At 37.8% G+C, this 24,707-nt stretch overlaps 2 protein-coding genes and 2 long non-coding RNA genes across 5 annotated transcripts; 2 read left to right on the forward strand and 2 right to left on the reverse strand.

The window, feature by feature from the left end:
- The first annotated feature begins 3,375 nt into the window (after positions 1–3,375).
- On the forward strand, positions 3,376–4,667 carry LOC116180662. Of its 2 annotated transcripts, none has more exons than XM_031500776.1 (2): positions 3,376–3,578; positions 4,193–4,667. In XM_031500776.1, the coding sequence occupies exons 1-2, from the start codon at positions 3,531–3,533 to the stop codon at positions 4,640–4,642; spliced, it is 498 nt and encodes a 165-aa protein (XP_031356636.1). In that variant the 5' UTR covers positions 3,376–3,530; the 3' UTR covers positions 4,643–4,667. The 2 variants fall into 2 exon arrangements, with proteins under 2 accessions (XP_031356636.1, XP_031356629.1); XM_031500769.1 differs by lacking the exon at positions 3,376–3,578 and adding an exon at positions 3,665–4,065.
- Positions 4,668–8,258: 3,591 nt separating this feature from the next.
- LOC116169677 lies at positions 8,259–8,914 on the reverse strand. Its single transcript, XR_004145035.1, has 3 exons — positions 8,771–8,914; positions 8,525–8,705; positions 8,259–8,410 (listed from the first exon to the last, which is right to left on the reverse strand). It is a non-coding gene; the product is annotated as an uncharacterized LOC116169677 (long non-coding RNA).
- A 2,683-nt stretch (positions 8,915–11,597) lies between these two features.
- Positions 11,598–12,340, forward strand: LOC116160679. The gene is made up of 2 exons (XM_031473943.1): positions 11,598–11,742; positions 11,800–12,340. Exons 1-2 carry the CDS (start codon positions 11,698–11,700, stop codon positions 12,247–12,249), a joined length of 495 nt encoding a protein of 164 aa, XP_031329803.1. The 5' UTR covers positions 11,598–11,697; the 3' UTR covers positions 12,250–12,340.
- Positions 12,341–17,203: 4,863 nt separating this feature from the next.
- Positions 17,204–19,462, reverse strand: LOC116159457. The gene is made up of 2 exons (XR_004142990.1): positions 17,814–19,462; positions 17,204–17,760 (listed from the first exon to the last, which is right to left on the reverse strand). It is a non-coding gene; the product is annotated as an uncharacterized LOC116159457 (long non-coding RNA).
- Between the last annotated feature and the right edge of the window lie 5,245 nt (positions 19,463–24,707).

Below are 24,707 nucleotides of genomic sequence, written 5' to 3' on the forward strand. Positions count from 1 at the left end.
TTATGTATTTATTTATTTATTTATTTATTATCCCTCTCTTGTTCTCGGCTCTCAACAGGCTTGCGCCCAATTACAGAGTGACCCGCATAATGCTTTTTAGAAGTGCCTCTGCAGAAGGTCTTAAGTTGTTCTATACTACTCCGGTATTTACCTTACGAATTAGGAAAACTGCAGGAAGACCTGCAGGAAGACCTAATTCGGAGTAGCCGGCAGAATGCTCGAAACTGGTCTAAGGTAATTTCCATCTCTGCCGCAGATGAAAAATTCACCTCAACCCAGGTTCGAACACCCGACCCGACAACGCTCTACCATTGAGCCATAATGCCGGGTCATCCCATTCCGAGTCGATCCGTACCATTACTCGCCAAAGAAAAAGAATAATAACCGAGGAAGCCGAAACAATGTTGGCGACATGAATCATCGAGACGAGCACATCAGAATACAGTTTGCCTATCGCCGTGGTGACAAAGAAAGACGGAAAAAATGACCCAGCTACCTTCCAAAAATTAATGACAAAAGACCTATACGATATCGTTATCTATTACGAAAATTTGGGGGACCACATCCGCCATCTGCGCCTAACAATATGGAAACTGCAGCAACACCGACTTCGGGCAACTCTGGAAAAATTGCTGTTTGGGGATACGGACCATCTAATATCTCGGGCATGTCATTTATTCTGACGGGAACAAATCTCAACCGCCCACGTAAAGGTAATCCGGGTGGCAGAAAAGTCTAAATCTCGGAAATAGCTTCGTGGCTTCCTATGTACACGCTATCACTCTCCAGCTAAGCCGTCCTAACTTTGAACAACTGTTCATACTACAGACCGACTCCAGCAGTAAGGGTGTCGCCGGTATCCTATATCAAGAACCCACCCCTGGACAGAAAGACATCGTTGAATATGCCCGTGCAAAGCTGAACCCTGCACCAAGCCAATACCACGTCAACAAGCAAGAGTGCCTCGCCGTAGTCTGAGCGGTCAAATTTTTCCGACCGTACCTGTACGACCGCCTGAAAACAAACAGTGTAGCACTTCTATGACTTTACAGAACGAAGGACGAGCGCAGTAAATTGACTCGATGGGTACTCAAACTACAGGAGTGGTACAGTCTCCGGGAGAAATGAAAGAGCTGCCCGACCACCTTTCTCGCAATGCCTCCGACACCGTGTCCGAAGAATATACGCCAGAAGATACAGATAGAATAGTAGCACCGACGTCAGCGACAACCAAGACGACTGATAGAGAGATCAGTCCATCATCACCGTACCGTTCCGATCGCATGAAGGAAATCCAGAACGAAAACCCACAGATCCAACAGCTGCAGAACGCGTGATAGCGATTTTGTCAGGAAGGTCCTGCAACTCCCGCACAGGTACGATTACAACAACAGTACGTTGTACGCAACAACCATCTTCATCGACGAAGCCCCGAAGGCGCACTTCTGGTCGTGCCACAGGAAATGTACGAGGACGTCATGGAAACTTCCCACGACGCGACGCAGCGACAGCGGGACACCCGGACGCCGAGGAAACAAACCGCGCCATCCTCACTCAAAATCACTGGCCGAAGATAGGCAACCACATGCGGGATTACGTGCGATGATGCTAGGCTTGCACAGCAACAAAACGCTGGGGGATACAGGAAGCCACCGTCCGCCGAGAGCCAAGCAAACCTTGGGAAGTAAAATCGGTCGATTTTATGGGCCCTAACGTCGAATCCACAATGGGGAACCAATTCATCCTGGTAGTATCGGATCTCTACAGTATGTGGGTGGAAGCTTTCGCTCGACGTTTCACCACCACTGACACACTGGTAAATTTACCGGAGCGAGAAGTTTTCGGATGATACGGGTTCCCTCCAGCCATCATATCCGGCAACGACCCGCAGTTCCTATCTGTCACGTGGGACGTCGCACTAAAGCACTGGAGGTGTTATCACTGGACAACTTCAAAATTTCACCTGTGTTTAGCCGTTTATATACGAGAAATTCCAGCATAATAATAAACAACAATTTAATGTTTACCACGGAGGAGTGAGATCCGCTGACACGTCGGAATTTCCGTACTCGGTACGTAAACCTTCCGACTTTTCAGCGAAAACTTACTTCTCATCCTTGGTAAACAATAGACTTATTTTCTTCAAACGCCTATATTCATTTTCATCATTTCGTCGCATCTGTATGGCCTGGTTGCTTCGATTAATAAAACAATCTGAATCATAATATTATATTGGGAGGGCACAAAATTAAAACTGATTTAAATTCACCTTTATTCCTAAATATACATCATCTGGTGCATCCATTAGAAAACCTTGAAACTGCTCTTTAGTAAATATTCTGGACTTTTTTGCAGAATGCCCTTCATTTGTCTTTTTCAAAAAAGCATCGCAACTTTAAATATATTGACATTTATTCCATGCTTAATAATTAATTCGGATTTGATCATGGAATAACCACATTGTCGTTCTTTACATTACACCATTGAATAAAGTGTTGATATGCAGCTAAATATATACTTTTCACCGGATTTCGATGGTCCGAGGCACGATACTGCTTCATTCGCCTCGACGGTAATTTCGGGCGGCGTGCATTGCATTCTAAAACGAACTAATTTACACTAAGTATCTTTTTAGTGATTTAATTAACTTACTTCTTTCTTATCGAGAAATCTTTCTTTTTCAAAATTACGAACTGACATGTAGGTAATGGTGGATTTATATAATTATCATTAGTTCACTATCAAAAATCATTAAGAATTACTGGACCAAATTGGGTCGCTGGGTCAAACTGGGCCACTGGGTCAAACCGGGTCACTGGGTCAAACCGGGTCACTGGGTCAAACTGGGTCACTGGGTCAAACTGGGTCACTGGGTCAAACTGGGTCACTGGGTCTAACTGAAGAGAATATGACGTGACCCAGCGACCCAGTTTAATTCAGTGACCCAGGTGACCCAGTTGACCCAGTGACCCAGTCCAACTCTGCTTGACAATGGTGTTTAATTTAAGTAAGCTTAAAAACCTTGTGTTTTGGATAAATTTGCGGAAGTTTGAAGAAAAAATAGCATATTTTATTTGGAGGAGAAGTTACTTTTCATGGCTTGCCTTCTATTAGCCGCCGAACGGTTAAACACAGGCTCGCCATGGAAAGTAATACTTTTCCTCCACATAAAATAATCTACTATTATCCGCGATTGTTGTATTTCTAATTCCTTTTTTGCTTTCTTACGGTTAAATAATAGGTATACTAACTTGGGTTATCAATAAATGAAATAGTTACTTTCCTTGCAACGCTAAAACATACATTCTATATTTAGCTTATGTATTAAAAACTTCTGTACAGGGCATACGGAAGTCTGGTTACAATGTGTGGGTGCGTTATAATTTGCTTCGCATCTATTCTAATCCAAGTTGAATCTGTTAAAGTCATTTGTGGGAAAACCTATTTGGGAATTTCCATCAAATCTTATGATATATATCACAAAATTTCCATTTGCGCATTAGTTCGCAAATATTCTTTCACCAAGAAAGATGAATACTGTCGCTACTATAATCTTGTTATGCAGCATAACGATTAATGTAAGTATACGGGTATACCTATTATTATCAACAATTACTAAAAGTGGTTTCAGTATTACTTAACGTTATTTTGTTTATTACTTGCAGTACTTAGCTAATTCATTGCCAATTGTGGGGTTCCTGTTGTAAATACTAACCGATTGCACGTACGGAAATTAAACGTTTCTGTTATGTGAAAAATATTTGTTGTGAAATTCCATTTATAATGCGCATGTTTGTCCATGACCGTAATTATTCAGTTTATCTACGTCAATAACTTAACATTCAGCGTGTCCAAAAACGAGCTAAACGCATTATTGCATGGGAATCCATTGCCAAAATTATTTTCAGGATTGTCGTCAATAAAATCTATGGTTTACATAAAATATAACTATTGACACTTATTAGGCTAATTTTACATAGAACGTGAAAGAGACTATGGAAGAGAATGAATGGAATAGATGTTTCGAATTTAAACAACACTATTGTTAATAGTGCGCTCACACAGGTTAGTAGTTACAAAGATCGCGATTTCTTCCGTTCTGAAGTTCAAACTGCCTGGCTCTTTGGTCTCGTTTTTTAAACTATTGACAAAGCGAGTGTTTTACCTTATAGCTATAAAATGCCTTTTTCAGGTAAATCCCTACCGAATCGACAAGCGCCAAGTGGAAAATACCTTTGCACCGGTTCAAGTAAAAATGGCCCAAGAATCATTCGAATGCGGGAAGGAACTGGCATTGGAGGTGATGGGCATGAAGGTACCAAACCATTACGGTATATTAAAAGAAACTAATCCAGCGACAGAAAAGGTGTGGGGTTGTATATGGAAAAGGTTGCAGCTGATCGACGAAGATTCCGTTTTGAACCAAGAGAATATAGAAAACCACTTCATCGACACTATGAAAGCGGCCGTTCACGATTCGCTAATTGACAAACAATCAATGAAATTTATTGTAGAAAGGTGCAAAAACTTCAGGGGTAGCAATCATGGAGCAACCGCCATTAAAGTACAAAACTGCATAACAGAACGTATTGCTCTATTCGCATTCTTCGAAAAAGTATTTCAGTCGAGCATGTTTAATTAAATTAAATTTGTTTCAATTTCGAACATTTTTGTAGTTTGTGTGTAGTTCATGTAGTTTTTTATCCTTTACACACCTGGTTATGAGGCAGTTGGATTAGGTTGAGATCCCATCGCCAAATGTTCCGTTTTGCGTTAATTGTGCATAAATCTTGGGCTCCTTTCGCTTTCGAAAGAACATAATTTTTAATTGAAGCTGAATCTATCGCCTTTTTATTCTGCTGCGATTCGGATTCAATTGGAAGTACGACATCTGTTTAAACCCTTACACAACGTACCCTGTTGGAGGTGCGTGAATAGTTAGATGCCAATCGTGAGCCTTTGTTTCATGAAAATGTCTTGAACTCCTCCCCTTCATGCACCTATGGAGAAGGTTGTAGATTGTAGAACATGTTTTAAGCGCTATACAGATTTATATAGGTATTAGTTGTTAACCAGTACTCTTTGGCTGGGGAGTATTGCTGATTACCCCCCAAATCCCCCGGTACTACGTTCTTCTACAAACGTTTAATGGAGAAAAGACAAACGAATTGATCTTGTGGAAAATGGAACATTTCGTAGAAAAGGAAGGTTTTAATGTCCTTTCCGAAAACTATCACAAGCATCTTTAAGGGGAGAAAGTAGCACCGGGGAGTGGGGGTGATATAATACCGTCAAGTATACGAAGGTTCAGTTACCTTTTCTCCAGGGAAAAAAGTAGCCAGTCCTCCTGCGCTAGGAACAATTGCTGAGGTAATACGTGTGTAAAGCCAATCGCACTTAGTACCACAATCTTGTTGAAAATGATTTAGAAAAGGAAGATTCGAGTGCCCTTCCCGGAAACTAAGAGGAGCATCATTAAAGACGAACACTGTTGTGGGAAAAAGTAGCACCGGGGGGTCTGGTGGGTATGGAATACCCCCCAGAAAACGAAGATTGAATTACCTTTTCCAAAATGCCACAACGAGCGTGTTAGGGGTGACAGAAAAAACAAAACAAAAACAAAATCATTAGATTGAGCGTAGTTTATAAGATCGTGTTGTATGTGCAGGCGGAATACCGACGGATGTACGACCGGACGGCATGCATCAGCCCACAAATCTTTCAGATAACTGCAGTGATGATTTCGTACAATCTTTGAACATTGATTCCATATACCTTCTATTCGCTATTAATGTCTGAAGCCATCATACGTAGTAGAATTTCTTATAACTTCCGTACGTAGGTATTACCAAAGAGTAACCATAATTTACTCTTTGGTATTACGTATATCCATGGGCGGGAACTGTATTGTATGGTTCGATCGCAGTCTCCTGGAGAAACGGTATCAATAAGAATAGTTTCCTATCACGAACCTTCCTACCTCCTTTTGTAACGTGGTTTCCCCGTACTGAAAATTGAAATAATGCATAAGTTCAATTTAGGTATGAATTTAACCTTGAGCGTACGGACGTATGTGTGCCTTAGCATTGCAAATAATTGACAGTTTCATTTATTATCACCCAAGTTGGTATATTATTTAATCGTAAGGAGGCTAAGAGGGCGTTATCAAAGTAAAGTAATAAGCGCGATGTAATTTTATTTCAGATGTAAATAGAATAGGATCATGAATACTGCTTTACGTATTCTATGCTTTCGGTTATGAATGAAAAAAGCGCTATAGGAAGCTCAGGCAACCCATGTACTTTCTTTCCACCTTCCAATATAATTAGCGGGGAATGTATGGTATGTAATTTACTTAATTCTCCTTGTATTTGTTACCGATTAATCTTTATAAGGTATATTTCTGACCGTTTTATTGACACCTTTTACCATTTAATACTACTATTTTATTTGGCTGTTTAATTTGTTGCTGTGTTCAGGAGCCACACGTAGTTCCCGTGCTTCGAGTACCTATATGGATTATGGGCTTGGTATTCCATAATTATTAAATTCTGATGTTGATGCAGTAGTTGAAATTTTCTATTAAGCTCTGCAATTGGTAACCTGTGGAGCGACCAGTTCACAGTTCCTCCTCTAGGACCAGTTGCGGAGACAGCTTGTTTAGTATTATTGACAATTCCTTATAGTTCTCTCACGGCCGGTATTACGAAGTAGGGTTAGCTGTAAGAGCTACGGCTAACTCTCAGCTAAACAAAAAGTAGCGTATTACAATATTAAGCTAGCTAGCGGTTGTCGAGATAGCCGTCAGATAGCTTAGCCGTCACCAAAAGTGCCTGCTATCTCTGAGCCAACAGATCGTAGCCAATGAGACGCCGGCAATATTCAATCAGAATAATTGTTGTCATCGAACGCATTTCTGTCAGTTAATCGTTTTTTAATCGTTTCGAATCGAATCGACCACTAAATGGCGTTATTGAGACATTTAAATGTAAATAGTGATAGTGATGATGAAATGTTAGAAGGGTTTTTGCAAAAGACGAGAGCGCGAAAACGATTCAGGCAACTTATAACATTGTTCGACGAATATAACGACGACGAATTCTTCATGAGATTTCGTCTTACAAAACCAACCGTCGCAGCGCTTCACGAGCAATTGGTGGATCAGATTAAATTTCAAACTAACAGGTAATAGAATAAAACGCTAAAGATTTACGTTACATTGTAAAATACGTCTAATATTTTATATATTTCTAGGAACAATGGGTTATCATCACTGAATCAGCTCTTGTTAGCGTTGAGATTTTATGCATGTGGGAACATGCTTATAACGGTAGGCGACTTCACAGGAGTGCAAAGGCGACAGCATCTCGAGTTATTTTTAAAGTGTCGAGAGCAATTGCAGCACTTCGAGAAGACTTTGTTACTTTTCCGTCTACTGATGAGGAACGAAGGGAACAACAACAACAGTTTTTCCAAATAGGTGGTTTCCCCCGAATTATTGGTGCAATAGATTGCACTCACGTAAAATTGCGATCACCTGGGGGAGAAAATAGTGAAGATTTTAGAAATAGAAAAGGATGGTTTTCCTTAAATGTCCAAGCCATTTGCAATGCTAATCTAAAAATTACAGACATTGTAGCACGTTGGCCTGGATCAAGTCATGATCAGACAATTTTTAATAATTCTAACATTAAACAAAAGTTTGAAAATGGGAACTTCGGAAATGGGGTTCTTCTTGGTGACGGTGGGTATGGGGCAACAAGATATTTGAAAACTCCCTTAAGAAATCCTGTCCGTCCGGAGGAACACGCATACCAAAATGCGCATATTAGAACCAGGAATACAATAGAAAGAGTATTCGGAATCTTAAAGAGAAGGTTCCCCGTTTTGGCATTAACACTAAGGCTACAGATAACCACTGTACAAGCGATCATTGTTGCTTGTGCTGTGTTACACAACATTGCAGTAGATAATAATGAAGACGAACCTCCTATGGATGGCGACTTAGAAGAACAGGTGGAAGCTGGTATAGTTGAGGGAGATATACCGCTTGAAAACAATATTAATAATAACATTAATGCAATAAATGTAGATTTTTTAGAATATTTTAGAAATAGATTAATACAACAATAACAAGTTATGCAAGAACATTTGAACATTAAAAAATTCTAGTTTTGTTTTTAACCATCAGTTGACATTAAATACTTTATCTCTAATTTTAGTTTTTGAATTTGTAGATCCTTAATTTGCTTCTCTTTTTCGAATAAAATGTTTTCTCTGCTTTCCCGCTCCTGGAATTCCTTTTTTAATAAGTCTTTTTGGAGGTCTGCCAATTCTCTTCGGGCCTTTGCCCACGATTGCATAACTGCCTGGTTTTGTGACGGCGGTTTGGCTGTCCTCTTAACCGCTCCTAAAAGTGGATTATATAACGATTACATTCATTTTCATTGCTTTAATGCTAGTATTCTACATACACTTCCCAGATGATAAACGCGAATAGATGTTTCAATGAAATTATATTTACCCGAATGTTTCCTGACTGCAGTCTTAAATTGTTCTCTTCTGCTGCCACTCGGTCCGACTATATTTATATCGTTTTGTATTTGAATGTTTTCCATATCTATTGGTAAATCATTCAATGTTGATGCATCCTCAATCAATATTGATGCATCGTCAATGTTTGCAACAGTTTCTTCTTCTACGTTCTACAAATATTAAATTCTTAGAATCAGATCAAACAAACGTCATTTCTACAAAATTAATTACATACCTTTTTTGTATTCGAGTCGATGACAATATTATTATGGTTTATTACATCACCATCAAAATTAGGGGGGAGGCCATCGCAGCTAAATTTTATTATTTCCTTAACTTGTTCGTAAAGTAAATCAATTTTTGGATTTTCAAATGGCCCACCTCCTGTGGCTATGGTATTAAGCCTAACAGCAGCAAAAACTTTCCTAGTATCCTTCTTCAACTTATCGAATTTCGATCGCAATTGCTCAGCGGTTCTCGGAGGGCCGCTGCATGAATTGAAATCAGTAGCTATTACATCCCATGCCTTTTTCTAAAATGTTGTGCTTGTATGCACTTATTTAATTCACAAATATATAAAAGTTGCACCAACCTTATCTTGCCAACTTTTTGAATTCGTCACTTTATTTTCAACAACATTTTGGTACTTACGGACCAGGTCCACGAGTAAGAAGCACTCTTCAGAACTGAAATTTGCGGACCTTTTGTTCATTTTCGTGACTCAAATCTATAACTCAATTTTATATCAAATTATGACAGCGCAAGGCGGAAGTTTGTACCTAACTATTTGTTTTTAGTTCGCTTTACTACCAACGTGCTAAAACACATCTAGAAAGTTACTGAAAACATAATGCAGTCATGGCTATCGTTCAGCTAGCTAACTATGACTTGGTATGATGTCGTATGACACCTTATAAGGTAGCCGATAGCTATCTTCCGGCCGAGAGATAGCTAGCCGAAACATTTAGCCGCCATATGTAATACCGGCGGTCAGTGTACTTTCATATGCAGGATTCTATTTCCCCCAATGCCAAGTTCTCGGCTGGATCCTGGCAGTCTGGTACCGTGATTGCATGCTTGTAATACGTGGAGCGGCGAGCTAGGCTCTCCACAGGGCATTGTCCTTCTGTTGGTCCCAGATTAAATGTATAATACTGCACGTAAGAGCCGTCCCCTGAGTACATAGCCAGACTGTTTCTTTTAGCCAGTTTAGGTCCTTGCAGATTAGAATCGGGATGATGGAGTACATTCCTCTCGCCGCTTTTCCGTTGTGGCAGGCCAGCTGCGCTGCTTTTCGCGCCGCTTCCTCTGCCTCCGCTTGTACAAAGTTCCGAGGTTTACGAACCGGTAAGGATTCACATTGGATATTTGACCATTTCACGGTGCGTCCTTTGGTTGTATTCGTCTAAGCGGTGCCCCTTTCTCCATCGTAGAGATATCTCTGTAGACCAGCGCAACCCTTCAACGACTGGCATCTGCCAATTGGTTGTGACCCGTCCTCATAGAGTAGTAGTTTGTTAGAGCTGGCTGAGTGACGTGGTTCTGTAAAGTGCATAAGGCCTCTCCTTGCGGGGTTTGACTTGTTTTACTGATGTTAGCTGTCGATATTTAGTGAAAGACCCAAATATTCTGCCTGCTTCGATATGCAGCGAGGATATGCGCGTGAAAAATTCCAACGCCATCGTTGGGTGGTTTTATAAGCTCTCGTCATTCTTAGTAGGAGACGGTGGATAGCATTAAGTTGACTTTGTAGCATCATGTGATTTTCGTCATACCCCTTGCAAACAAAGCGAACTGATAAAACTGGCAGACATCCATTTATCCACATTGCACACCCATATTAGCCTTGTGGCGATTTTTGCCATAAAATTAGAAGCCCTTTATGTGTTCTCTTACAGCAAAGCGATATTTTTAAGCAAATAAGAACCATCTCAAATTTTAATGAAGATTATTGACTTATTATTTACCCTTTCACCCTTTCCCCTCAGAGGCCAGAAGAGGATTATTAACCGACGTGCATCCGCGGCATATTAATATAATTACATAACAAAAACTACCCCAGATTTAATTGCGATATAGAAGTAGAAAATTGTAACAACACTCTGAACTAAACCGAGGTTCCGGAGTAAACCGGAGTTCAACAGAACTGCAAGAATGCGATAGTCCTCGGGGATTCGAAAAATGTTATAGTTCTAAAGAATTTAAGGAATATAAACACCGGAAGAATTCGAACAAGCGAGAGAATCTGAGGGGTCCTAAAAATTTGAAGAAACGGACAGATGTGGAGACTTCACTGAACTATAATTAAACTGGAACGCGCAATGCCTCTGCCATAGAAACGTAACGCGCCGAGAGAGATAGTGCAAGGGGGATTTCCCTCACTGTCAAAACATATCAAATAGGCTGCTCTACGCATGCGCGAGAATAGGACAGAGATCCTCCTATGTGGCCCTCTCCCTCGGATCGCGCTGGCCGATGGAGCGCGCGTTCCATTATAATTATAGTTCAGTGGGAGAACCTGACACATCCGGAGAACTTAAATAACTCGGATAATTCACAAAATCTAATTCGTCAAATGTACAATTTAAGGAACTGGAACTTAAGAATGGGACGAATCGCGAGGGAATAAAAGATTCTAAAGAATCTTATGGAAATGATATCAAAAGTGTAGAGAAACAAAAAAAAATGCGAAAAAAGGAAGATCGTAAAGGATCAGAGGAAATCGAATAATTTGATGAATCTGGAGCGTTTCAAGACAGGTTCAAAGAATCTGAGGAAAATAAACGATCTCAAGAATCATTCTTCCGATCATCCGTATAAGTGGAAGCTTTCGCACTCAAACCTCGTAGAAAGTCAAGACGTGGTGTTATATGTACGGTAGAAGAAAAGGAAGAAAAAGTTGTGTCGTTTTTGCCGATGCAGGCGCATTGCAACAGTTGCTACGGTTAAGGAATTAGTCGAATTTTAAAAAATAAGTAAAAAATGTGAACATTTATTGAACAAAATTGCTCGAAACGGAGATGACACTGAGATAATATTGTGTAAATATTTTTCCTTGACGAAATAGTCTTGCTGATAACATATCAATTAAATATTGTGCTTATAAAATAATTGGATTGCCACTTTCTGCGCGTGTTAGTTTACTTATAGATCAAATCAAAAATGGCACGTATTGCTATTATACTGTGTTTAATTTCTTTGGCGAATGTAAGTAGTGCGACATTTGGGTACCTATGTTTTTCAAAATTCAGATTAATTTTTAAGGTACGCTCACATTCATTACATCGCCGTGATACACCACGACAATTTTTAGAAATCGAACAGAAGATTGCCCAAGAATCATTCGAGTGTGGAAAACAATTGGGACTAAAGGTGTTAGATATGAAACTGCCTAAGGAGTTTGGCATATTTGACGACGAAGATCATGCCATCACAAACGAGTTCTGGGGTTGCATCTGGTATAGAATGGACTTAATTACCAAAGATTCCGTTGTGAATGAAGAAAATGTAGCGAATTACTATTCCGAAATGCTGACATTGTTAAAACCTCCAACAACCCTTAACCGCGAAACAATTAACTATTTTGTACAACAATGCAAACAGCTGAAAAGTAAAAATTACGGACAAATGGCAATTAAAGTCCAGAATTGTATGGAAACCCGTTTGCATGTATACGTAATGTTGGAACGGCTATTTTCCATCAAGATGGGATGACATAGATGAATAAATAATTCACCTGTGCATGTAAAAATGTTAATTTATAGATATACGACGAAAATAAATGCCTATTTATTAATTTCTAATATCTAAGAGCTGGTAATTTTGAGTAGCTCACATTACTCAATGTAGGTTGTATAGTCCAGGGTGGATACCTTATTCAAACTAAATACAAAATATAAAGCTAAAAATGTGTGTAAACCAGGGTATGAACATACTTAATGGATAAGTAAACAAAATTGTATAGTGCAGCATGTGCGTGTTGGGGGACAGCTACTATTCATCGTCATCGTAGAAGGTATAAAAAAAGTAGTTCTGCCTAAAAAGTTTATTTTAATACCTTAAAAACCGAAATTTCGAACAGTTTCGTTGACTAATCTGGAGGGTTCAGGTTCGTTGGGTTGGTATTATAAAAGTAGTATTCTTGTATCTCCGTCTCCGTCCACTGCATTTTTTATACATCGCGGTACATGGAAGCATAGTGTACCACTTGGTAGCACTATGATTGAAGTTCCCTCGGCGGCGGCGGCGCGGCAGTTACATCTTTCGGCACATTCAATTTTACAGTTACTTACAAAATGCCAACTTGAATAACATTTTGGGGGGCAAGAGAGTCAAGTGTATAAAGTGGCAACAATGGGAATTAAACTGTAACTGTTTTTCTATAAGCCCTATTTGTATGTATGTTCATCAGTTCATCACAAACATGGGATCAAAACATTGATCATAATGATCACTTCATGCAATCCATGGAGGAATTTTAAACATAATAAGCACGACCACCGTTGTAAAAATGAAAGCTCAATTATAATTATAAATATTTAACGTTATAAAATCAGTACCGGTTTCCCTGAGGAGACATTTTAAGGGTTGCGCGGTGCGTAGGTCTATACCACTATTTTTTACTTTGACGAAATGGTTTTTCCGATAATCTATCGTTTCAACTGTGGGTTTATCCACTAAACTAATAAATTAATACACAATTCTGTAGGTGTATTAATGTTAAAGACTGTAATTTTCTATATTTTTTATTATTGGAATATGTAGATCATAATATTGCACTATGAATTCACTTAAAGAAGCTTAGATTATATTTACAATATCACTTTAAATCACTTAAGAGCGCGAGCTTAAATTAAGTACTCGTACTATTGCTTAGTGTTGCATGAATGTATTTAATACCGCAGTTCCTAACAGAAAAGCAACGAAGAACAGGCGACTGATCATTAGGAATTAATTCAAAACAACGTTCGCAAACTTCTTTTGCCATATCAACAACATCAATTTCATTTCCAAAGACTTTTTCAAGAAAGTATGGGATTTGTTTTGCAAACTCGGCCAAATTTAAAACACCATCTTCACCGTATACGCCTAATTTCTTCAGGAAGCAATCGGTAAATTCTGCTACTTTCTCACTAGGCTGGAAGTTATCAATATGTGAATCCCAAATTATCAAAAGCTCCTCATGATTGTACGTTCCCTCATAGTAACATTGATTTAGCACTTCGTCCAAGTTGTGACTTTTGCTGTCGATTGCCTATAAAATATACACGTTTAAAAGCTTAATCGTAAGTAATTACTTTACCAGTGAATCGATTGACAGTAAAATTAAAACAAATAAAAATTTCATGGTAACTGGAAGTGTACAACGTACTTATTACAATGTGATTTTTAAATGGTGTGTTAAGGATTGGATTGAGGACAGAAGACTGCGCATTGACCATAATTAATGATAACAATTTAGCAACATATTTGTTGAAGAAAGTACTTTTGACATTCTTTTTTCGGTTACTATCTAATAATAACACATCTTTTTGGCCGAGACGAATGGAACAAGTGCAAAAATAAGATCTTCTCGTGAATGTCACAAAACCAGGACCAGGACGAGGACAAGTTGTTCGAATTCCCAGGTTCGCTTTTTACGTTTCAAGGGCATAGGTTATCTATTTGGAACCTAAGGTCGCGCAGTGAAAGTAGTGACGCGCTCGTGTATTTCAAAATCGTTAAATGTTGTTAAAGGTTGTATCAAATTTCGTGTACAGAGATATCGCTTATTAGCATAGATAGAGAACTGTTAAATTGCAAAAATGATCCTCAAGTTATGACTAAATAAAATCCTAAATACGGCGAGAAATGACCTACATAATTGACGTTCTTGATTTTAGGGTTTAAAATCGTTATTCGGGGAGATTTTAAAAACTAAAGACTTCCTTTAGGGATTTCAAAAAAAAGTCTAAATGAGCAAAATTAAAAGAAAAACATTTTTAGTGACATTTAACAAAAGCAATATCCATTAACAATAAAATTTCTTTTAAAAAAAGCTGAATTTAACTCCCAAATAACGATTTTAAAGCCAAAAATCAAAAACGTCAATTATGTTATTTTTTGTCATATTTAGGGAACTTTAGATAGGGAGCAAATTTTGTTTCTTGATTTTCTTTAGGCATGACTCCAGAATCATTTTTGGCCTTAACCAACTATCTATCTATGCTAATAAGCGAGATCTCTGTACTTAACAAGAAATGATGACATGGAAGTAATGTGTACAATTACCTACATGCATGGCCGGATTTAGCATGGGGCCATATGGGCCTGGGCCCATAGCGGCAAATGTTTCGGGGAGGCAAAAAACCAAATTTCGGAAATAATTCTAAAGTAATATCGTGAAAAATAATAAAACCTCTTAACAAATTGAAGAATGTTACGCGCACTCTTACCAACTTAAAAGTGACCATGAAATCTGGAGTAACATAACCTCACATTTCGACGAATGATGTGAACTTTGTATTAATAGTGTGAAAAATTTAGGGCTTCTTCCGCAAATTTTGTTGTTGAAAACGCTTAATTAGGGTGCCCTCTAGCCATTTTCATGACCGTACTTGGGAGGCTTAATAACGTCACGTAGCCGTTAAATTCTCTGAAACACGATTCAGTGCTCATTTACATGTTTGTATATTGGATATCATTGTTTAAACTATAAAATAAACTTGTACATTATTTGAACTTGATGTCTTTTATTATTTTTGGAAAACCACTTCTGTAATATGGTAAATATACCCTTAAAAGTAAAATTAGATATAGTCCATCACCTCCTTCTGATGTAGGTAATGATGTGGAAATATTAAAAAAAATTAAACAGTTCAAACTACTTTATACATTTTATAAAACATGTTCTTACTACTAATTAAATTAATCTGAGCAAATTAGGAGAAAGAAAATCGTATTAACACTTTTTTGTAAAGGGCTAAAAATATTGCTAGCAATAAATTTTGTTTGGGGTATAAAATGCTTTTAATTGGGTGGAGGGGGGGGGGCGATTGCGAGGGGCTCATAGGCGCAAAATATGTAGACAAGCAAATAACAATTCACATAAAAAACGCCGCCCATGAATGGTGATTGCTGCATGAATAAACTACCTTCTAAACATGTTTGTCAATGCCTTAAGTAAAAAACGCTAACAATTTTAAGTGCCAAATTTAGCTGCCCTCGATCACATGGTACCTATAGTTTTTATCGCATTTTCCAACTCCTGTTGGAACGCGCTATTATGGCCACTTCCTTCGTCCGTCCGTCCAAGGACCTAACTACTCCTACAGTTTTCAAGATATTTATTTTGTTCTTTTTGCATTCGGTAGCTTATAGTTCTGGCACTCCAACCAAGAAAAAAACAATGAATTTGATCTATTTTTGGCGACCATGTGGATTTTGATTCAAACATGTCAAAATCGTTATTTATGCACCAATCTCGTTGGGAAAAAGACCAAGAACATTATCTCAATGACCAAAACATGAATGGGATCTATTTTTGGCGACTACATGGATTTTGATCAAAACGTCGTCAAAATCGTTGGGAACAAGATTAAAGCGCATTATCTCAATGACCAAAACATGAATTTGATGCATTTTTGTTAACTATAAAATGTATTATGTAAGATTAAAATAAATTGTCGTTTAAAGTGATTGTAAACTGAAGATCCTTCGATATTTCGTATTGAACGAATAACCTATGCCCGGTTGTAATAGACTTGTTTATATAAATGTTGTATCCAAGGAGTTTTTCGTTGAATTACGTGAAAATAAATCTATAAATGGCGAGTTTATAATCTTTGACCATACATGTCACCTTGTTACACACTAGACTGACCTCTAAAATTAAACCAGTTTGCTTCGATAACTGTTACCAAATAAATGCTTTAATTCTACTGCTTTTAGTGGGAGGCTGCGCACAGGTAAGTTAGAATGGAAGACGTCTACTTATAATTCTAATTTTTCTTACAAGAGTTCCTATGGGTACAAGTACAAAGACACAGTAAAAGAGGTGAATGAAGTTAGAGAATTGTGTGTAACGCAAAATAATTTAAGTAGGCCGAAGACCGATACAATTTGGGTACCTGGAGATGTATCTGAAGACGATGGTGATATTCAATCCTTCTTTCAGTGTTTGTTTAAAAAACTGGGAATGGCTGATTCGTTAAATCAAGTGAACTACGACATCTTGAAAAAGTATGTCCCAGCCTTTATTGAGATAGTGTTTGGTGAAGGTACAGATGTCGATAAGTTAACAGAAGGTGTCATGAACAACTGTATGAGTTTAATGGAACAGGTACAGGTTGTACCTAAACAGTTTGTCAAACTGCGCAATTGTGGTAGCGCATATGTGCAGTCTAACATCTTTGAATAGTTTTATATATAAAATTTGCCATTGGCTTTGTAAATCACATCAGTTATTTTATACATACGTTAACCTTTTTAAAAACACTGTTACTCAAGAGGGAAGATACGGAGATTATAATTCTTAATTAATCTTCAGCGATTTGAATGTAATGAGTTTTTAGAAAAATGTAGAGGTTATCATTTCTTCATGTCGGTTTATTCTTCAAACCACTGGACATACGAAGACTTGGCTTCATCACACAATTTTTTGTGGTAAATTCTAAAAAAATTAACAGAATTGTCCATTATTATTTAATATTTAAAGAATTATCCAAGTTTAAAAACATAATAATACAATGAAAAACTATTTTGGCTTATTTTTAATTCAAATCAAATGTAAAAAAGATATGCGAGATAAATCCGTTGACAACTTGATTTTGATTAAACAAATTATAATGTGAGACCAATCCCAGTCGGGAGTGTCTGAAGGTACTTAACAGCACAATTTCTAACGGAAAAGCAACGACGTACAGATGTTTGGTCAACGGGCATTAGTTTGAGACAACGATCGGCGACAGCTTTCCCCAATAGAATAACATCAACTTGGTTCCCCAAGGCTTTTTTAAGGAAGCAGGGCAGTTGACTTGCAAATTGAACCAAATTAACTACACCATCTTCACCATATACACCTAATCTCTTCAAGAAGCAGTCTAGGAATTGCAGTATTTTCTCACTAGGTTCGAGGATTTCAATTCGAGCATCCCATATTTTTAACAACTCATTGGAATCATATTGTCCCTCAGAGTAACATTGATTTAATGGCTCGTCTAGATTGCAAGGTACGATATCGAGTGCCTATATAATAAAATGCAAAACTTAATTAGTAATTTTTATGAAAATGTATTTACCAGTGAGTCGACTGTTAGTAAGACGAACACGATGAACAGTTTCATTGTAGGTACTTCAATGACTTCCCTTTACCAAGGTATTTCTGCAAATAATTTATAGAATTGCATGACTGCGCATTCTTAAACTTTTGTTATTAATAAATGATTATGCAATATCTTTCGAGGTAACCTGTTTTATTGGCGTAATTTCTTTCCGTGCAGTTATTTAAAAATTGCGATCGTCATATTGATAGAAAAGTTGACCTACGCTTGTGAAATTTGAATTGTAAAAACAACCCATTTATTTATGTAAAATAAGAACAGTCACAAGATGGATATTTTTCTACACATCACTAGGTACATTTTCAAAAATACCCAATTTATATTCTCTTCTATTTTTCCCAAAAACTAAAACTGAAATGTTGCGCATGTTGCAAAATTGGAATCATTTGGCAAAGGCAGTCTGATATCAATGAGTAACATTAATTATAAAATTATAGAAGGAGTAAATTGAGACGAATGCGAGATTCACACCAATCTGACCCCCAAACTTTTAAATATAGTATAGGTACAATCCCCTATATAAAAACATTCACAAAAATAAATCTATTTTTAATTGCCCCTACTTACCTATGATTTCAATTGTTACCAGCTCTTTTAGAACAGAACTTTTTGTCTTATACACATTAAACAGCGACCGCCTCGGAATTACAGGACGATAAATATATTAAATTCTATCGTTGAGTGAAAAATAGTATTCGCGTAATATTCTACATACATATACCAACGGTTCCGAAGTAATCCAGGAAAGAGCTACCAAACATCATGAGGCCCTAGAAACCCACACAAACCCCTTATTGGAACAGTTACTGCAACCAAGGATCAATAAAAGACTTAAAAAATTGTTACATAGGTTGCATCGATGGATGTTAATCTTGTTATGGTATTTATCTGTTAGTATACCTAGTGGATATTAACCCTTTAGCTAATAGAATGCATGAATGATTGCTAAATAAATAGATATAGAAAAAAAGTTGCAAACTAGAAACCATTTTCCTCGTCGCCAAATATAGTATGGTAGCGCTAATAGAAAAAAGCAGGTAGAACTAAGAGAACTTTATTTCCATTTTTTACCATGAATATACTATTTTTACGTGGGTTTAAACTCACTGTCGCGTACGGATCGCCACCTGCTTGAACTGTACGACTCTGGTAGTGCGCTACGGTTAAACATACCACAAGTACAACAAGGAAGTATTCTCCTGAAATCAGGAAATTTGCATTGACATTAAATGTCTTCTCTCCAAAAGGATATACTTAGGGTGCGTTGTATGAACGATTTGATCCTCAGATCAAAAATGTGATCTGGGATCAATTTTCTTCGGGATGTGATCCAGGTTTTAAACCAATATCAACTTGATCTGCCGGTTAAAGGACGGATCAGCAATAAATGTGCGCTTAACGTTTTCAATCAGTTTTAACTTTTGCGATACTTTCCGATGATTGAGACATCAAATTGTAAACAATGAGAAATGGACTTTTGTGAGGAACTCACAGATGACGAAGACTTCCGAGAGCTGGTAGAACTTGAATTAAATCCTAGGGTGCTCACAACCGCGAAAGGCCAAATAGACTGGTTCACTTTTATAAAAAGCAGCGTTTTAACAGGTTCTAAGGGCATTTCAGACAACATTAGGCCAAATAGGCGTTTTTTACTAATTTGGACCTGCTGAACACGAATATCGATGTTGGCATCTCGAAATCTGAACAGGAAGTTCAGAATTCAAGATGGAGGCCAATTTCCGAAAATGTTGATCTTTTCACTCATGCGACCGATTTTTTCGATCTAAAAACGGATTATAATGTTATGCCTGACGGAGGTACGGTACGGTAATAATAGTGAACAAATGTTTAAACAATGATTCCATAGTTTTTCTAACGTCAAAGTGCGTAAAAGTGGAAACCTTTTTTTCATAGTAGGTAACTACTGTATGGCTACTGTTTAAATTTGTTCACAGCGTGTAATTATTAAATTATTTCTGTTTTGGCAAGCATTTTGGTTCCTGTGCGTCGTGTGATAGATATCCGCAATGTTCCATTACCTCACATATGGAAGAATTTCCTTTCATTAGAGGAAAACAAAAGAAACGAGTTATTGTCGCATCACCTTGAAGACGCCTCATTTGACGGCGTACTGGTGATTGCTGGAAGCTTCAGTGACGAAAGAAAAGTTTTCTGTAGCGTCAGACGACACAGATTTCCTCCTTAGAAGCTTTTCACAAGGAAGCGGATACTAGGATAACACTACAGATATAGATGTATTTCTGTTACTTCTTCATCACTTCGAGAAAATACTGGCAAACGAAGTTTGGTTGCTGACCGGTACTTCAGAAAGATATGTATTTGTTCCTATCCATAATGATGTGCAGAGGAACTGGCCAAAAGCAGTGGTAACGAATATCCTGTCCTTTTACGCTATCACAGGAAGTGATGTCACGTCATTTGCTGTTGCGAATTTCCACGCTTGGATGCATTTATTTTTATTTATTTATTTATTTTTGACCTTTATTTTTAAGCAGAGGGGGTTTCAGACAAGGCTGGTCTACCAACCCAACCCACTAGACATTTACAAATATCTATATCGGAACCCGGATGTGAACCAGAGAGTGTTTCAAAAGCGCTCTTCTTTACTGTTCACGATGGGTACCATACTTCTCAGCGAGAAGATATATCTTTTGCAAAAATCTTCGTGACAAAACTATACAAGGTTGGTATCATAACTAGGTACATGAAACTTTACTTATTCATAGTATCGACTTGGCTCGCATATTTTAGGTGGCGTCTTTTCTTCTCTTTAGGTAGCCGATACCATAGCTTCCACCGACGGTGCGCGTCCCGCTTAGTTCGGTAGGGAGAAGTGGCTACCAGAGGTCCGTTTGGAAGAATGCGCACGTCCCCTGCCCCATCTCCGTTAATCAAGTAGGACTTCCCAGAGTGGAGAAGCATTGCCAAGTTTCAGTAGCTGCGAAGCTTTAGATCTAACAATTCTGAACTCCATTCTCTTGGGATTCCATCTAATCTTCTCTAGCATTTCATCCATTTCCATAATTACGGCATATGAGGTGTAAATCTCAAGAGGTAGTTCTTTTCCCTTAAACTCTGAAATGTCGCCCAGACTAGCATATCTATCCTTGATTTTCTGGGGAAAGAATTGAAAATGGCTACATCCCCATTCTCACAACGTTAGATTAATTCCGAAGGCTGCTCTAGATATCGTCCTTTGTGGTTGTAAATAGGATTGCTCGTCAAAACATTGTAAATGTCGCAAGGCTCAGTTTATTAATTGTAGTAGGTACCTAATTCTCAAGAAGACAATTGACCTAACACCATGAAAATAAGATAAATTTGCCTTCACTTTTCTATATGCTTTCATACCTTAATAATAATAATAATATATCCTGAGTAACGGTAATTAATACCTAGCAAAATAAGAATCTTCCGAAACATCGCAGTTTAGTTGAACTCTTTCATTTTTTTCATTTGAAAATTAACGTAAAATTCGAAAGATTGCAGTTATCAAAACTTTATAAGGCGAATTATGCAATATAAACGCATGTCGGGAATACTTATGTGTCGGGAATCGGGATTACTAGAATCAATCGTTTTGCAAGTCCTCCTTTTGGCAAGGAGAGCTAGGAATTTCGTAATTCTTAATTTTACGCATCCTGCCGCTAAAAAAACTATTACATTATTGTTAAAACAATAGTTAGCTATTATTATCGTGACGTACGTCAGGAATAACATTATAATTAGTTTTTAGATCGAAAAAATCGGTGGCATGAGTGAAAAGATCAACATTTTCGGAAATTCGCCGCCATCATGAATTCTGGACTTCTTATTCAGATTTCGAGGTGCCAACATAGATATTCGTGTTCAGCAAGTACCAATTAGTAAAAGAAGCCTTGTTGGCCAAATGTTGTCTGAAATGCTCCTAGGACAGAGAAACTTCGAAAAGTGAACCAGTCTAAAATAATTCCACTAAATGGAGAGATAATGTATTTTTTTCACTACTAGCGTCTGATGACATGATTATTAACCTTTTTTCCACTTGTAAAGTAGGCTTTCTCGGCATTTGTTCAAAGTGGTTAATAATGTGGACATTATTAACTAGTAGTCAATAATGAGAACTGTCACGCTGTCACTTTTAGAAAACACAACCCGAAATTTCGCTCAATAAACGTTTAGACAAGTTCTCTAAAATGAATAATTGCCACCATCCGCCATTTCCAGAGAAATTACATACCTAAAATTATCACATTTTGAAAAAATTCGAACGAAATTACTGTTTGAAAATATCTCAATGACAGATCAAAATACAGCCGGTTTGACTTGTACTTCCACACACTTGATTGCATGTTATATTAATAAACAAAATTTCTGTCCAACCGTTCACTTTCTTATCAATATAATATGTTAATTTAGAGGACTTCAAGTGCTAGTAGTGAAAAAAATAGTATATATACCACGGTAGAGAAGTCTATTATTGCCTTCGCACCTTACACCCCTCGGCGCAAGCGCCTCGAGGTGTAATCTTGGTGCTCAGGCAATAATACTGTACTTCTCTACCTTGATATATAATGTACTATCTCAGCCGCTATAGACTAATTTCAAGGGTAGGTATCTCTTCCTCTCTCGCCGAAAAATTGCGTTCGCGTTTTACCTGAGCGCGCTTTACACACTTTGGTCTATTTGGGAGTTTATTCGCGTTTTCCATGTCACTCTGCACATTTATCGTCGTTTTTCTTACAAAATAAACAACACCCAAAAACACTGCAAACTATTTTCAGATTCAAAAACAGATGTCGAACTGTCATTTCGCTGTCAATTCGGTACCGCCGTACTGCCAACGATAACAAAATAATGCTGATCCTCGGTTCAGTAGATATTAACTTTCTTGAAATAAACTCGGATTAATTTTGATCTATGGTTCTACAGATCGTACAACACACCCTTATGTACGAACGGTAGATATTTAATTCTTGCCTTCCCCCACGAGAGCACAATCAGAAAATGGCATACCTAGAATTATCAACTGTGAATCAGGGTTTACAAGTGAATCACACACCTGGCGAAAAATTCCCACCACAGGTTACAAATAGCTTTAGTTATGGACCAGAGGAAACATTTGGAACGGGATGACTTATGCGTGATATAAATGTAGAGTATGTCACGAGCGACGGTACAGCATCAAACATATCTATGCTTGATAGATAAGGGTGTAATTATTTTATAGTGAATTCATATCGCATTTAGTGAATTTCCAAAACAAAGAAGGGTTGGATGTAGGAAGCAACTTAAGGGCAGGCCATACTAATTTCATCAAACAAAAAATGAAAGTTCATCTTGCTGTACTGCCACAAAAACCAAATTTACATGCATGATTGAAAATCGCTTGGCTACGGTCAAGTTTATTAGGGTTTGTAACAACATATTTGACATTTAAACAGTCGTGGATACAGATCTGCGAGCTTCAAGAAAGCGTTATGCCAAATGGACATATTGCTATATTAGATATATATCGACTTTATCATCAGCGGATATGGCAATGGAAACAGAAAAACCGGCTTTATTGGAATGATTTATGAAGATCTCCGAAAGATGCTGTTATGTTAACGTACATATAAAATTAGTCAGGATCACTTGGAACTCTTTTTCTCCTCAATACGCACTAAAGGTGACTGGAACAATAATCCTACAGCTCAAATTATTATTAATAAGAACAGAATTAAGAGATGGTGGAATAGATAATTGTGTTTCCTTAAAAACGACGCCAATATTAAAATGTTCATCAATAAAACACATTGATATGCGAAGAATGCAACGGGGCCTTTCCGGAAATTTTTTGCATTTCTTAAATTCATTATTTAACACAAAAGACAAAGGGGAACTAACATCAGGCCGGCAGTTTGACTAGGGCGCTACATCTGTTAAATAACAAAGCAGGTGTTCCAAGGCCATCTCAGCGAGGACAGAAACCTCGTGTAGAGCAAAAGGGTAAATGATGGCTTGATCCCCATTCTCAGTAAGCATAGGAACAGCGAAAGCGGGACCTATCGATCCTTTTGGCTTTTAGGAGTTTTAAGCAAGAGGTGTCCGAACACAGGAATAACTGGCGGCCAAGCGGTCAAGCGACGTCGCTTTTTGATCCTTCGATGTCGGCTATTCCTATAATGCCGATATTGAAAGCGATTTCATTTTGGCTATGGATATCATGAGGAACTGGTAATTTTACCACTTGAGTGTGTTCTGTCGCGAGTGATTTTAAACGAGGACACTACTCGAGCAGATCAAACCGACGACATTTGAAAGTCTCAAGCAAATGTGCAAAAGCAATAATTATTGTGGAAAACTTATTTAGTCTACCTGTACGAAACCATTGTGATGAGAAAGACCCTCGGAAAGACCTTCGAAAACCACATGAAGAAGAAGAGGTTTTACAAATAGTCCAGTCAAATTAGCTCCAAAAGTAGTCTAAACTCCATGTTGTCACTTCACTCAAAGAGACCAAGTGGATTTTGTGTAAAAAAATCCGCTGAATCCGAAAATCATAGTCCCCCTGGCCGGAAACTCCCGGAACATATTGTTACAAACAAAAAATTAAGAAAGAATGGGTTGAAAAGTTATTTAACGACTACTCCAATACTGTGTTATCCTAGATCGCACGGGACATACATTTTGAATACCGACGCGAGTACCGTCGCAATGGAGGTGTTCTGTCCCAAAAAACAAGATGGAAAGGAGAAAGTTGCTGGACAATTCAGTAAGGTGCTTTCTAAGCCGGAGCGAAATTATTGCGTTATCCGACGAGAGTAAAATTCATCGAGTACTTCTACAAATATCTGTACGGAGGAAACT

This window comes from Photinus pyralis, unplaced genomic scaffold (assembly GCF_008802855.1).
Source record: "Photinus pyralis isolate 1611_PpyrPB1 unplaced genomic scaffold, Ppyr1.3 Ppyr1.4_LG1, whole genome shotgun sequence".
Taxonomy (NCBI): Eukaryota; Metazoa; Arthropoda; class Insecta; order Coleoptera; family Lampyridae; genus Photinus; species Photinus pyralis.